At 39.2% G+C, this 16,056-nt stretch overlaps 1 protein-coding gene across 1 annotated transcript; it reads right to left on the reverse strand.

Moving 5' to 3' along the window:
- Positions 1-5,294: 5,294 nt before the first annotated feature.
- On the reverse strand, positions 5,295-11,687 carry G6PC2 (glucose-6-phosphatase catalytic subunit 2; the record flags this gene model as incomplete). Its single annotated transcript, XM_080798983.1, has 5 exons — positions 11,348-11,687; positions 10,674-10,783; positions 8,707-8,815; positions 6,584-6,699; positions 5,295-5,806 (listed from the first exon to the last, which is right to left on the reverse strand). Exons 1-5 carry the CDS (start codon positions 11,563-11,565, stop codon positions 5,295-5,297), a joined length of 1,065 nt encoding a protein of 354 aa, XP_080655109.1. The 5' UTR covers positions 11,566-11,687.
- Positions 11,688-16,056: the final 4,369 nt, after the last annotated feature.

A 16,056-nucleotide genomic window follows, 5' to 3' on the forward strand; every position in this document is an offset into this window, starting at 1 on the left:
ATTCTAAGTCCATTTTACTCACTTGGGAAATTACTCAACCGAGACTTCCAACATTAACTGACCGCCCAGCATCACAGTGGTCAGATCTAGAAACCCACTAGACTAGACTAGAATGCAGGCCTAATGACTGCAGTCCAGGGAGCTTGCTGTCAAACTCCTCAAAGTCTTTCATACATCTATCTATTCTAGAATTTTCTAGCATCTCCCCCTCTATGTTCTGATCCCCTTTGGGATCCACACAGGGATATGTGACACTGCCTCTTGATTGGCCAGCATGAGCAGGGAAGGCATCAACATTTCAATGCTAAGAGAATAAGATGCACAATAAAGTCTCACGAAGTCAGACAGGAATACTTATTTTTCCTTTTTAAGTCAATGCAAGCTTCATTAGAAAGATAGCAACACCTCTACCATTTCTTTCATTCAAAAAATCTAAAAAAGGTAGAGTTTGAAAGGACTCTGTAGAAAAAGAAATCTCAAGGACCAGATGTTTTAACCTGGAATTATTGAGCTTGAAGGCAAGGGTGGTGTCTAGGAAAGGCAGTGACATGTAAATACAGTGGCCACCTTTACAAAACCCCCCTTTAATGGCAGAATGTGTGAGCAAGGATGGCTATCTGGCCACGGCTGTTCATAAGACACACAGTGAATCCAGGAAGAAGTCAGTTCTTTGAACAGAAGCTGGAGTGTGATTGGCCCAATGATGTGTACGGGCAGGTGACAGCTAGCAGAGGAAAGAAGCTCTTCATCTTAATGAGTTTTGGCTTTCTTTTCCAGACACACATATGGCCTGCTGCTCCTGCAGAATATATAGATTGTCCCAGGGAAATGGGTTCTGCTTCACCTGAGCCAGCCCCAGACACAGGCTTAGGTGCTGCTCCTTGAGCAAACGTTCCTCTTGCCCTGATCTGTGCCCCAATCCCCAACCTGGAGGATGACAGCTGCCGCTCTTCTCTCATTACCTTTCCCCGTCCTGGCATCTCTTTAGGGAAATACCACGGTTTCTGAGCTGAAGACAGATTCCTTTTCAGTATCACATGGCAAAACGTTAGAAGAAAAAAAATCCTAAGAAATTTAAAAATTCAAAACAGAAAATAATTAATCAGCTTTACGCTAACCTTTATAACCTCAATCTTTGAATTTTCTCCCTCCTGGAGAGCAATCACTTCTGTGCTGCCAAAGAAATGAGATGTAATTCCTCCCAAGTCATTACTGTGATCTCCATCAAAGACTAGCAAAGACAGTAACTCGTACTCCACCCCAGACCACCCCCAAATTTGACGGAGACTGCTCTCGTCCTTTGCACAGCTAAAATGAAGCACTTCTAATTCTTATTTTCCCATAAGTCGCTGTCATTTGGCAGAAGTTTCTGGAGTTGTTGCTTCTTGTACACCTCTCCTGCTGCTAACAATTCTTTTCAAGAAAAAAAGAAGTCTTTTTTTTTTTTTTAATTAACATGTAGCACCACACTAGTTTCAGTGTGAAATCGCCGTTCGAAAGCATTAAAGGTAGGGAAGGAGGAAAAATTTAAAACACTACCTTGGTTTCTTGGCAGCTCTTAGGTCCACATATTCATCCAGAAGACTGTTTGCAATTCCCAGTGTGGCCAGAACAGTCATTTAAGTAGGGCAAAATCTGCAGGGACAACTGGATGCTAGGGATCCTTTTTTGACCAGTTTCTGAATATGCACGGAAGTACTGGTGTGCATCATACAGGCACAGGAGCCCCAGACAAGCAAGAAAACTTGGTCAGAAGGTCATTCAAACTTCCAGAATGTGGTTTTGAGGGGAAAACTCTACCCAACTTTGTGGCCTTTTGAGGCTTCTAGGACACAGTGCAGGGAGAGGAAGCCTAGAGCCCTGGATCTGAGGCAACAGAGATCTAAGGGTCCAGAAAGACCAGGTGGTCCGAGCTCGCAGGCCAGAGGGAGAGAGAAGGAGGCTGTGCACAGAGAGTACCTTAGATCTGCAGGGGTCTCCGGGGAAATGCAGCGGAGTCTACTGTTCACTTTCTGTAGGCACACTCTAGTCCTTCCAGCCCCGGAAATGTTCAGTTACCACACAGGCTGATTTTTTTTTTTTTTAATATGTAAAGTTCACAATGGGCTTTTTGTATCACCATACATACCTTGTTAACAGTAACTATTATTAGTTTCATCTGGAAAATAAACATCCAGGGGTTAATTAAAGATCTCAGGGCTGAGGGGAACATACCTTGTCCATGTTATATGAGCAATAAAGTAAGGAGTGAGTTAGTACCATTCATGTTGTCTCACACACAGGATTGTGGACAGGTGACAATATAAAAAATACTTTTTTTTTTTTTTTCCGGGAAGAAGCACTATGCGACTTGATCTGTGCTATCCAATTCAGGAACCCCTAGACACACATGACTATTCAGATTCAAAGTGATTTAAAGTAAATAATATTTTAAAATTCAGTTCCTCAGTTACATTAGCTACATTTCAGGAACTCAAGAGCCATTGTGGCTAGTGGCCACCGTGTTAGACAGCACAGATATAGAACATTTCCATCATTGTAAATTTTGTTAAAGAGTGCTAGAATATACAGTTTTGTAATACTTAAGAGATGAGGCACATTTTAAAACCAAGTCTTTGACTTTCTCTTATGTCAAGGTTTTTGGTATGTGTATGTACCAATTTGGTCTTGAATTTATTTATAGATTGTAAATACATGTAAAGCATTCAGACATATAACTTTCGAGGGCATCTTATAATGTAATTTAAAAAATCTTCCTTCTGTTATACTGAAATAGGTCTAGAGAAGTCACCAATTTAAACTTCTAAGGTAGATGTCCAATCAATAGGTTGTCAGAGGAAAGGGATTCGACACTCATTGTGAGAGCTCGTGTTGGCAATCATAAATTTCTTTGCTTTTCTTTTCAAATATATGTTTGCTTGGACAGTTTCTCAAGTCGCTCGTCTTGATGTTCTTATCCCGAAGGCTCATGATATTGACATTTTTCTCCTGAATATGTAGATGTGTAGACGTTTTGAATATATGGATATATTAACAGTGAGTCAAACAAGCTCAATTCCACTTATGTTTGGCAAATAAATTGGATGCACAAGAGTTTTTTCCATCATTATTAAAGGGAGGCATTTTCTGTAAGGCTGTGAGAAGCTGTTCCTCTTGCTGCCTAAGCACTTTCTATTGCAAAAGCAATTTGCCACCATATGGATCCCTCCAGGAGACTTCAACTAGAGTGAAAAGGGAAATCTAATCACAGGGGGACTTTCAGGCTTTATGGCAGATAGGGGTGGAATTGTTGGGGATTAACTATAGAAAATAAACCCACATCTCATCCTACTCCCCTTCTGAGGATCACATGTCACCCAACAGATAGCACTCACTATGCGTGGCTGAAGAGAACTTCTCTCTGGGAACCGAGGAGGGCTACACAGTGGAGTCAACATTGGAGCAAATCCCTTGACTGTTATTGCCACAGTTTTTTTCAGTCTGAGTCTGTGTTGAGATGGAGGATTCCTCCAAACTAACATTACTAATCTCAAATAAAGCTTTGAAAAAGGGATCCCAGATAGGAATGAGCTCTCTGATAAGCGCAGAAGAATACGAGATGAGACAAACGCACCGTAAAGTGTTAAAGAATTGAAGTGAACTTCTGAGGACAATTGGGGCAGACTTGAACCAATGGCCAAGGGTCACCACCTTAAGAATATTCTTTTCTCCTTTCCCCAAGTGTCCCATCAACACGAGACAATTCATTCTTAAGATAATCTTTCATCATCCCTCAGCTTCTTGCTTAGGAATCACCTGACCACTGAAACCAAGTTTGATAACCTTTAACGGTAGAGCTGCTATGTGTATTTTATAAAAGCAACAGCATATACTTTAAAAATACATTTAGAAAAGAAACAATAATTACTTTGATATTTAGAGGTTTTTTTATCCTCAACGAATATTTTGCCAAATAATACTTGCTTCAGCTGTTATGTTTTCATATATTTACAGATGATTTAATATATCATCACCTAAAATAATTCATGTACTGATATTCTTGAGAAGAGTTACATAAAACATTGTGGTGGACCATAGGTAACTAGGATCTGTAGCAAAATCTGACTCAAAATGTATTTGATTGAAATGGCATAATTATTGACTTAAAGCCCAGAATTATGAGATCCAATAAGAAGAAAGAAGCAAAGAAAAACTCTTTTTGAGAAATTCTAGTATAATATTAATATTCTTTCAATAATAATTTTTTAAAGTAAAGCTATAGATTTTCATCACAGTTCAGTATACATAAAGATTAACCCAATAATTGTTTTCTTGGGTTGGAGCACGACCTTGAGGAAAGCACTTTATTTCCTTGGCTTTGAAAGATCGGTAAATAATGTTCTAAGCAGAGGGTCTTCAGCAACATTTATTGAAATACTAGAACGTGCTACTGTAAAACAGATACCAAAACTTCAGCAGAAGCTCAAGTCCAGACAGTAACCTGACCTGTTTCCCCTGGATATGTAGCCATATCTAGAGCCATTACTGGCCCCATCAGCACCCTGCATGGGGTAAGTCAAACAGGATGTGGGATTTTAATGACATTTCTGGAAAAACAGCTGATTTACATGGCAATCATCACAGAAGGATTCACTTTTAACAGATTTTTACTTTTTAAAAATGAAGAAACAAAAACACACGATAGAAATACACATGAGGAAACTCGGGTTCTACTTCCTGTTCTGACAATGGTGTGACAACAGCCAGTGTTTTCACAACAGAATGAAACTCCCTCTCCTTATCTGAAAACTGAGGGGATTGTATTTGATGGGGGCTCCCACTAAAATGCCCACAGGAGCCATAAGTGGCCTGACCTTCCTATGATGAAGGTAACTGACACTGAGGCTCTTGTTGGGACTGTGAAAAAATGGAGAATGCTGCTTCTTACTGGGGCAATTGGTCAACAATGGTAGATTGTTTCTAGGTGGGAATGCAGACCCTGAGGTGTCATATTGTCTGATGTGTCAAAAAAATACAGAAATTCAGAATTTTATGTCAAATATTCTGGTTTTCAAACCAGACAGTATTTATGTCAAATATTCTGGCTGGCAACTAATTTAAAATGGGGGTGTGGGGAAGACCACAGTGAAGGCCAAACTAAGCATAGGTACGATGGGATGGCCCATGGGGCCTGTGTCTGCCATTTTGTGACCTCTGTTTGGAAGCCTCCTGCCTGCCACTGCTCTGTGGTTCTGCTGTAGGATGGAGGAGGAGCGTCATGCTGGGACCGCAGAGCACTAAGCCCCTGCACAACTCTAATTAATCTTCTTTTCACTTGGTTTCATTAACACATGAATACAGTAGGGAATCAGAGCGACCACAGTCAGTGGGATTGATGCACTTTTACAGAAAGACAGGATGTAAAATAAATGCTCTGCATGAGTGGGGATCTTGACGAAATGGTAGAGCTGCAATGTGATCAATGAGGCCACGGCACAGAGCAGCCGGAAGCTCATCTTGTAGCCGTTTTCCCCTCGGCAGCTCCTGAGGAACATCTCTGAGTTGATCGCAAAGCCTAAGCCAAAGAGCACCCCAAGATTCCTCACGAGTCCAGCGAAAGGCGTGGTATCAATGTGGATCCAGTCAGGGTTGGCACACCATTTCTTGGCTATGGGCAGAGACCACAGCAGGTCAATGTCAAGCAGTCTGAGAAGCAGGTAAAAGCCGAGGGCAAACAGAAAAAGGAAGAGGTTGGTCTTCAGATAGGTGCTCAGGCTGGCAGTTTGGATGCCTGGGGTGTATTCAAAGGCCTCCGCCACAAGCATGCCTGGGGATTAAAAAGAGACACTGAAGACCACCGTGTGCCCTTGAGCCCCTCGGGAATCATTCCTCTCTGTATTAAAGAATTTGCCATCATGTTCATGATCAAAGGCTTTTAGACGTCTAGACCCCATTTATTTTCCAATGCCCTTTCCCTAGGCAATAGCTAAAATACCTGCCCCATGCTCTTTACACCATCCGTGTTAGCACAAATGAATCTTTTAGGAGTCTGCGGCACTGGGTGGCAAACACTTGATAGGCAGAGCGCTGATCTAGGTGCTTGCAATTAATATTTCAATTGCCAAAGCCAATTAACTAGAGAACCTTTGAAAGGTGTGTGGGGTTGAATGGTGGAAACTCAATCATGGAGAATGCTGCTGCTTCAAGAATACAAAGCAGCTGCTCAATGAAGTCCATGGTCATGTAATAATCACTTCAGGTGTATCGAAGAGAGTGGCGTGGTGTACAGCCTGGAGGGCCATTATGAAGTCCCCCAAACAAAGACACAAGCCACCTGTCTGGGCTGATAGCTTGGGAGTTGGACATGGTGCTAGCCACACTTCAGAGAAACCCCATCTCACTGAATGAGACCGTGCACATCGTGCACATGGAGATTTGAGAGGTGTGCTGAACTGCTTATGCTCCCAGGACAGCATTTGGTATCAGTGGTTTGACAGAGTTACCTGAGACCAGGGTACTGACTACCAGGGAGAATCTGATAACATAAAACAAATGACACTAAAGCTTTCCAATGACATAACTCAAGGTAAGTGATTATATTTACCACCAAATACTCCAAGAATAACTTGATGAGGAAAATGTGTTGCTATGAATACTCTGGAGATGCAGACACTGATTTGAATCAACCAAAAAACACTCCAAAGAAACGACCAGGTCAGTCTACAATGAAAGAATACATATAAACGTAAAAAGCAAAGAAATTGTATCATTCGTAAAATTAAGGGGGTAACACCAGATGATCTTTCTCAGAGGAATCCATCTAACTGTGACATTACGTTATGATTCTAGAGTCTGTTTTTTCCCCCCAGAATGTTTTCATGTGCTCCATAAGATTTGAAAAGCTTTAACAGAGGTTTCTACATATAGCAATGCATTAAGCTTAACCAGTGCAATATCCTGACATTTTAATAAGTGCTATAAAAGGAAGCTAATTTGACATCTTGATAATTATTTTAATGGAGTATGGGCAATTCAAATTTGGGGGAATTACTAATATCTAGAATGACCTAGAATAGATCATATACATTTTTACTCTCTGTTGTATGTGTTTCCTCTTTTCTGTCTCAAGAAAACTCACTGGAGAGGCAGCTACTACTCTGATGAAAATAACACAAGCATTTCAACAAGGGCAAATTTTCATTGGGTTTAATTTCACAGACGCTCAAGAGTCCTGATTCTTTGTTTTTTGACATATAGAAAATGAGACTAGGAAATTGACTTAGACATTATATACTTTTGATTAGAAGCCCCAATTTTCAAAAAGCTTACAAAAATACTGTTGTCCAAGCTAATAATTTTAATAGAGATTTAGCAATATTAAGTTATAAGAATGCTTGGAGTTCTGCTGCTGAATGTTTGTTCCTGATAATTGGACCAAACGGGTTCTTGAAAAACTAAGAAATAGAAAGAAATGAGACTTTCCAAGAGGAAGTAAACAGAAGTTATCCTTATGGAAGAAGAATAAATAGAGATTTGGTTATATTAAGATAAGGAGTAGGCACTCAATAAATATTGATGGACAAAGGAAATGTTGCAGTTATAAAAACCAAAAGGGAATTATAGATTTTTTTTTAAAAAGAAACAAACATTTCTCAAGGTCTGGAAAATTGAGGAAGAAATGCACGGCAGGGAAAAGGTGAGGCTTATTTAGATTCTCTTTTGAAATCCTGTCCATAGATAGAAAATGTTAGTTTCTTTAAATTATAGCTTCTGACTTGCTGTTTGGGATTGGATAACAAACACATTAAGATGTACAGGTTGTGGTCTCATTAGAATAAACTTAGAAAATATCCAAATTTCTTTGGTGGTTTCTTATATTGTCCAATACTACTCTAAAAAGAATAGAATATGTGATGGATCTTGGAAATGTATTTTTTTTTTAATTTTAGAAGAACTTCTATGTAATGGTATATGTTATAGTATTTTTTAAGAAATTAACTGACAAATCTTATGTTGGTAGCCTAATAATGTATGATTAAAGTGATGCTCAGAATTGTTTTAATGGTAGTTAAGTACTTCAAGAAAAAAGAGAAGGAAATATCCCAATTCCTATAAGAATTATGAATAATCTAATATTAAAATTCTGGGTCTCTCTAAACACTATGATTCTACTAACATTAAGTCTACTAAGATTCACATTTAAGTTTGCATTTAGAATGCTTTTAATTAAAAAGGCTGCATAGTCTTTAAAGCTAGAATATATGTTATCGATGTCAAAAACATTGGCTATTCAAAAAGGAAACATTATTTTTCTAAGCCGATACATTCAAGGGGAATTATGAGTCCCAAACTTCTCGTTAATCTTAGAAGAGGGAATATGCATGCAAAAATACTTCCTTATATAATTTTAGATGACTTATTTATGAGCTACCAAAATGATTATTGTGTTATGGAAACCTAAAGGCACTTCCGGCGAGTTATTAATCAATTAAGCGTTTCCAACCTTATAATGTGGCAACAGCTCTGAGCTAACGAGGGCATTATCTTAAAGCAAACTATTAACTTTCTATTCATTTTGCTTTTGCTTTTTGGCTATGATTGAAGAGAATAAGCACATTTCAACAACTAAAAGTATGCCAAAGTAAATTTTTAAAAGGCTTTCTGTATTCAAGACTTTCTGTTTGCACATTCCAGTGGTGCAGAAACTTGAGCAAAGCTGACCTGTACAGGTACATGGTCAACGACTTGTCCATCCGACCGACAGTGTGGCCCAGGGCAGCTGTTATCATGACGTACCAGACACACGATGAGCCCATTGCATGGCCAGATGGGCTTCCTGCAACAATAAAGTGCTGATCCATTTGAAAGGTGGTTAACAGAGTATTGGTATCAGAAATAGTAGAATATTAGCCATGAAAGTGACACACAACTCAGGAAAGAACCATAGGCTACATGTAATGTTTAGAAATAGGTAGAAATAAAAGAAATCGAGTCAAATGGAGCCTCAAAACACTTTCAAGAAACATTTTTTCAAGTTCATCACAATGCCAGAAATCAAAATGTTCAAGGCTAATTAAGAACATGGGCTGTTGCACCAAAATCTGTCCCAGCCCTCCAGGTCTTTCATGCCTAACTGTTTTTGATTGATGAGAAAATTAAAGTACTTGCACTGGACCCTGAATCAGTTCATTTTCCTTGGGCTGGAAAGTCAGACATCTGAAAGGTATCATTACTATGTTCTGCTTTACCAACTGACTTACAAAGGACTGCCACGTTCTAGCGGCTACCTCTGGGCCTACCTTGTGCCTGGCCCCTGCGACAGGTGTCTTTGTCATTAAATGGGTGAGGGAAGCTCTAAAGGGCATCAATCCTGACAGAAGCCTGGCAGCCTTTCTATTTCCAGAGTGTCTTTCCCATGCTGCTTGATTAAAAAAAAAAATCATTTGCTTTGATGCTCGCCATGAGTTTTTACCAAGTGGAGATCTATTCAGATTAAGCACCACTCTGTTTTTGAAAAACAATACATTAAACAAAGACAACCTATTCCTTATAGACCAAGTTCTTTTAAAGTTATATCTTATAGGATTTTTCAGAGCCTATTATATCCTTACGTGAGTTGTAAATCTTTAGGGAGTGAAGATAGAATACAATCTCTCTCTCTCTTTTTTTTCTCCAGAAAATGTCTTATGAGGTAGAACACGCTGGAAAGTGCTGGGATAAACCAAAGTAGTGTTTCAGTTTTCTCAAAGGTTATCCATCCATCCATCCATCCATCCATCCCACAATGGTTTCACAAAGATAAAATACACAGCACCCCTGTCCTGATGGGACAGCCTATTAGGGGAGCCATATATATGTGAAGAATTAATTATAGTATGGTGAGATAAACAATATAGCAGATGGGTGTATAGTTTTATGGGAGCAAGAAAGAAATAAATTCAGAGAACTCATTAGGAACTTACATATTCAGTATATTAAGTATTAGTTTCAAGATGTCAAATGGCAAGAATTTTTTTGCTATGTAACAAACTGTGCTAAGGTACAATATCACACATTCTCATAAATTAAAGTAACATGTAATTTTCATACGTATATATGTATTTAAAAACATTTTCATAGTATAGATTTTACACTTATATAGAATCTTAACTTATAAAAGGAAGTGGCCCAAGAGGTCTACTTATATGTTATATAAGCAAGAAAGAAAAAAAAAAGTTTGAAAGAAAAAAATTCTAAGATTAGGAGCAATGTCTACTGGCAATAGTAAAACCAGGAAATTCTTACCTCATTCATGAGACTCTCAGAAGATCCATTAATAACTTTGAAAGTTGCTCAGCCACAGATAAATCAACATTTCTAGGATTTTAATACAGTTCTTTGGGAATTTCTTCTAGCTAACTGTTTTTGTTTATTTTAGAACCAAACCATTATATTCTTCCAAGAAATAAATGCAAAATATAAAATCATTTGGAAAGTAGTCCCTGATTTACCCTTTTACATATAACAGAATGGTCATTCATAAAACTTCTTGCCTTTTCATTAGCAATTTTTATACTTATGAACTTTTAGCATCCTCATTCATGACATTTTCTTTAATATCCTATATAATATCATATAGCAGGTAGGTAATAACCACACATAATGACTCTCCGTTGGAATATCTTTAGTAACTCAAGGCTGCTGTAATTGCTTACCTGGACCTGTTTCACATGTAGTGGGGAACTGTTCAAGGCACGGACTCGAGTGATTTGGGTAAATCTGAGTTTCTTGGACCCACCAGTAAGGCCGATGACCAAACAATATCCTGTATTTAAAGAAATATAAATATGCATACACATTTTAACACACAACTATTGCTTAACTGAGAATAGTGATCTCTCCTATAAAAATGAGTCAAGCAGAGGGTTGACAGGGAAAGCTCATGATTAAGAGATTTTGGGTTCTGGTATGTCTCTTATTATAGAGGATGAAACAGTCACTTGGAGTTTTTGGCATCCTAGTCTCCAATAAAAAGAGGGACTTTTTTCCTTGTAGGGAAACTTCTGTGGGTGCTTTGGATTCTTAGACTGGGGATATCCAAGTGGTTCCTAGAATTATCCATCCTTTCATTATGGTGCTGCTCATTTAATTAAATTCTTATTTAATCACAGCATATGTTTTACAGGGTTTGGAATTTACTGATAAGTCAAATAAAGTATACATTTCTATGCTTTCTGTAAGTTCGATTTATGAATAGGTGTTTCAAGTTAAATGACATGTTTGAAAGATTTTCCAAATAAAACTACACACATCTGAAATGTGATCATTAAGCCAAAGCTACAAATTTAAGAACAAACTTTATGCAAAATAAAACAAATAGAAGGCTTACCATTTAAAAATAAGATTGAACCAATCCCCAATGACTGCCACCCATATCATCTTGGTTCCAACTGTCTGATTAAGTTGAAACCAAAGTGGAAAATAAATAGAAAAGATATTTCGGGGATCGCCAACATTGGACATAAAATTTAAAAAATTGTAGTAAGCTCGATAGTCTTTCTGCAAATGCTGAATAGCGAGCACTCCATTCCTATGAAGGAAATCCATCTTGAAAGAGAGTCAGTTCTAAACACGGAGCAATTGGAGCTGAACTGCCCTGAGTGCCACTGTCTTTATACGCTACGCTCATGGCGGGTCTGGCCATTACCGCAACATGTGATGCTGACCATCTGTGAGAGGGCACGTCAGCCCTCCTCTGCCGGAAAGCTCATCTGTTGATGATTTTAACTGGTGCCAAAGAGGTGAAGTACATGCTGATCTGTGGCAAGTCGAGGGGAAATTTAGGTAGAGACACAGTGAATTTCTTATGTAGCCTCCCTTTTGTGTGCACAGTTGGCTCATGTTTGCTTGAAATTTTCTGCACACTTCATTTCCTTCAAGGGCAGAGACATCGGCAATTTCTATGCTTGGCTAGAAGACTACACAAATAATTACTGCATGTCAAATAGCCCTTAAAGCCATGCATTTTAATTTAAAATAGACTGCGGCTTTTGACTATTTTATTGGGTCTTTGAGGAAAATGGATGAGTAAACATCTGGGCATGAAAAATTTATGTGATATGACAGGTTATTTTCTGAATGCAGACTTTCAAATAAAAATATTTTGATATTTCTTTATTAGCAGAGAGAATGATATGACATATATGGAACAGAGAAGGAAATACCTGAAATATATGAAATCGGCCAGGAAACCTATTTTTTTGACTGAAAGGCAGGAACGAAGACACAGAGGTCACTTGGGTAATAGTACTGTGTTAGGAATGAGTCATATTTTTATGGACAAGAGAATACAATTGAGAACACCAGGGAATCACTCACGTGACAGGAAGACAAAAATCAACTTTAAAAGGCTTTTCACCGATCAGGAAAATGGTTTGTTGAAAACAGAGCATTCAGCAGAAATATGAGAGAAGCAGGCAAACAAACATGTAGATTGGGAATAAACAGAAGAGCAGCTCAGAGAGACCCAGGGTTCAAGTCAGCGTTGAGATGCTGGAGTTAGAGGACCAAGTGTGCAAGGCTTCAAGGGTCCCTGAAAAGCAATGAAGTCCCACGCAGTGGTGGAGGGGGAAGGTATGTCAAGTGTTTGTTCTCCTGCCAGTCACATCCTTGTCTTCTCTCATCATGGCCTCTCCATGAGGAACTTTCCTCACAGGCTACGAACGGCCCCTTGGATTTCTCTTGGTGTCCTGCCCTATCATTTAACAGCACCTTCGTCATGGGAATCCAATGTCCATAAGCACTTTCCTAGTCTCTGCTGCCACCCCTGGAGAAAATGCTTTGACTGCCCATTAAAATCTTTTTGGATTTTTTTTTTTTTTTAAATGCCGTATCTTTGTCCTATCCCAGAAAATTAAGTTTCTGGTGATGGGACCCAAGCATTGGTAATTTAAAAAATACTTTCCAAGTGATTCCAATGTGCAGCTGGGGTTGAGAATCATTATTATAAAGAAATGTATACATTATCCGTTCTCCTTTCAGCCTTAAGCTCCTCCCCCTGCCCAAAGTCAACTTGAAAGAAGATTCAATGACGTTGAATATGTAAATTACTATATGTAACAGGATTTTCCTGTTTCACTCAGTTTTCACACCAGCTGATGTATCTTCTCAAGACTTCAGAGAATCTAGAATGAAAGAACCCTAATCTACTGAGAGATTTATAAAGCTGGTAACAGTTGTATACAATCTTGATACTGTGGTCAAGAAGAGGTGAAACAATGGTGACAACTTTCTGAAATGCGTGCCTCATAAAGGAGGGCATACTGAGGGCAATCTCCCTCACCTCGTTTTTGGGGGTACTCATCTGGAAGGAAGTTAAAATAAAATGGTTTCTGTGGGTGAGAACTCTGGTTTGACAGTCAAAGTGGGATGGCAAGTGGCACCAGGTCATTTTTCAGAAAGTGACTTTATTTTCTTATTTTATTTTGTTATTTTATTGTATTTATATGAGAGAGAAAGGACAAGGGAGCGTGAGCAGGGGGGAGGAGGGACATAGGCAGAGGAGAGGGAGAGGCAGGCTCCCTGTTGAGTGTTCAGCCTGATGTAAGATTCCATCCCAGGACCCTGAGATCTTGACCTGAGCCAGAGGCAGCCACTTAACCAACTGAGCCACCCAGGCGCCCCCTAGAAAGTGACTTTCAATGGCTATCAGGAAATGAATATTGATCTCTACTCATAGTGAGAAACTTACCAGTCTCCTTTATCATTCTGATCATTTCAGTGGGAGGAGAACCAGGAAGAAGTCAGCCAGCACTGTCTCTCTGCACAGGCAGTTTTGCTTTTCCCCCAGGTGGCCCAGAATTACACCCTTGGTTCTCCCACTAGTGTGCTCATCTGATCTGAATGATTTATGTGTTGGGATAAAATCAAATGTGCTGAAAACTCTGTTCTGGTTTAGAAGCCTTGCACTCATGCTCTTCTAACTATTTGCTTTCAAAAATCCTCCCTCCTATCATCCGCTTTTAACTTTACAATAGTTCAGTAATCCTCATTTTAGCGATGGAAAAATGTGTTAGCAACCAGGCGTGGGTCATTTCTTTCGAGTAGGAGCTCTGTTTAGAGACTACATTTTATTTCCAGACCAATGTTTCTTCTTAGTCTAGGCTGTGTCTTGGTCGTTCAAAGCCGACATTGGTGAGATTTTCAACAGTGGTAAAATGAATAAAAACTAACGTTATGACCAGCTTGTTTCAAATGTTTTCAACTACCCAGACCCCATAATTCACTGGCATCGTCATTCTAACTGCGAAGCTTTTCTGTGTAGTCCTGAGAGAAAACTGGTTGACACAGAAGCACATCTGGCCAGCTACCAGAGCACGAGGAGAACTTCATAGATACAATCACCACTTTGAACTTCTCTTGGATGGCTTATCCCGTCATTGGACAGCAGAGACACACACTGTTGTTATGGGGATTCAGGGCTACTGTTAGTTTCCCAGTCTCTGACATCTTCTCTGAAGGAAGTATCCAGTAGCACTCAGATGCACACCTCACAGCTTATTCCCATCCTCTGCTAATAGCCTGGCAACCCAGCAGACATCTTCTTATCTGGGGACAGACAAGTATGCAAATAAGGAAAGCCACTCAAATGAGAACAGACAGGGGCTATTTATTCTGAGTTTGCAGGAGTCAGCTACCATCACTTGCATCTGACAAAGATTCAGAAGTAGGCAGGGAGTAGAAAAGCTTTCCTGTAGAGTGGGGCTAAAGAAGGCCTCAGGTATGCTCTGGTTGGAGGTTGTCGGCACAGGCAAGCTGGAGATGAGTTAACTAGAAGCTGCACACTTCATGTGATTGGTTTGGGGAGCCTACTTAGCTTTCACTGGTTGGTCCTGAATAAGAAGCTGGGGCGAAAAACAGGGAAGCTGGCAGTCATTGACCAAATCCTGACCATTCTGAGCAGATTGCTTCAGAGGTTTTGGGTCAGAATTCTCTTGTCATATTTGGTCTGGCCATTGTCCATTCGAAAATTCAGTTTGTCACAAAACAAATTGAATAAATATGCATCAGAAGTAGTTGCTGTGGCATCCCACGAAGAAATAAGGGAATCACTTGTCTACCCTAAAATTCTGTAGTTCTTTTTATTCATTGAGTCAAAAAAAGCATAGACTTGCTTACCAAAGATAAATGAATTTTTCAGGTACGCACTACTCTGTACGAGGCATTAGTCTTGACTAATCAGAGTCTATGCTTCTGTTTTTTTTGTTTTGCATATTCAGGTTCTGTAATTCCCATAATCTCTTTAATGAGCCATGAGGAAGGACATAACTCCTCTTTATTCTTTTTCTGAGAAGTGTTTAAGCTACATATTTCATCATATTCATTTTCTTCTGAAATGTCTTGTCCCTAAACCAGGGTGTGAATGATTTCAAATACATTTTGTCTTACAGTTAAAAAATTCAACTTCATGCTCATTCAGTGCCTCAGAGTCTGTGGACCATGATGAATTTAGCTGCACGTTAATTTTTCATCTAGGTTAGTTAATTTAGAGAGACCCATCGTCTCCTGAGGACTATCTAGTTCTATAGACTGTGGTATAATTAACTGAAGTAAAAGCACCTTGATTTCTTTTGCCTTTTAACAGGATCTGTTAAGTCTTTTTATTCCCTGGAGTTCATCATTTTCAGTCTTTTCATATCTCAGCTTATATGTACTTCCTTAGAGATGCCGTCTCTTAGCCAGTATCCTTGCCATTCCTTGGATAGTGCTTTCTCTCAAACACTCTTTCCTTGTAAGGGATTATATTAGTCCATTGGGACGGATACAGAAAGCACACGACTGGATGGTTTAAACAACAGAAATTTATTTTATCACAGTTCTGGAAGTTGCAAGTCTTAAACAGGTGTCCACAGGAATAGCTTCTTCTGAAGTCTCTCTCCTTGGCTTGTAGGTGACCATTTTCTTTCTGTGTCTTCACATGGTCATCCTTCTGTTGGGATGTCCACCAGTCATACCGGGTTAGGTCCCGTCCTAATGACCTCATTTTACTTTCGTTAACTCTTTAACTATCTCCATAGTCACATTATGAAAGTACTAGGG

Source organism: Martes martes (genome assembly GCF_963455335.1).
Source record: "Martes martes genome assembly, chromosome: 3".
Lineage (NCBI taxonomy): Eukaryota > Metazoa > Chordata > Mammalia > Carnivora > Mustelidae > Martes > Martes martes.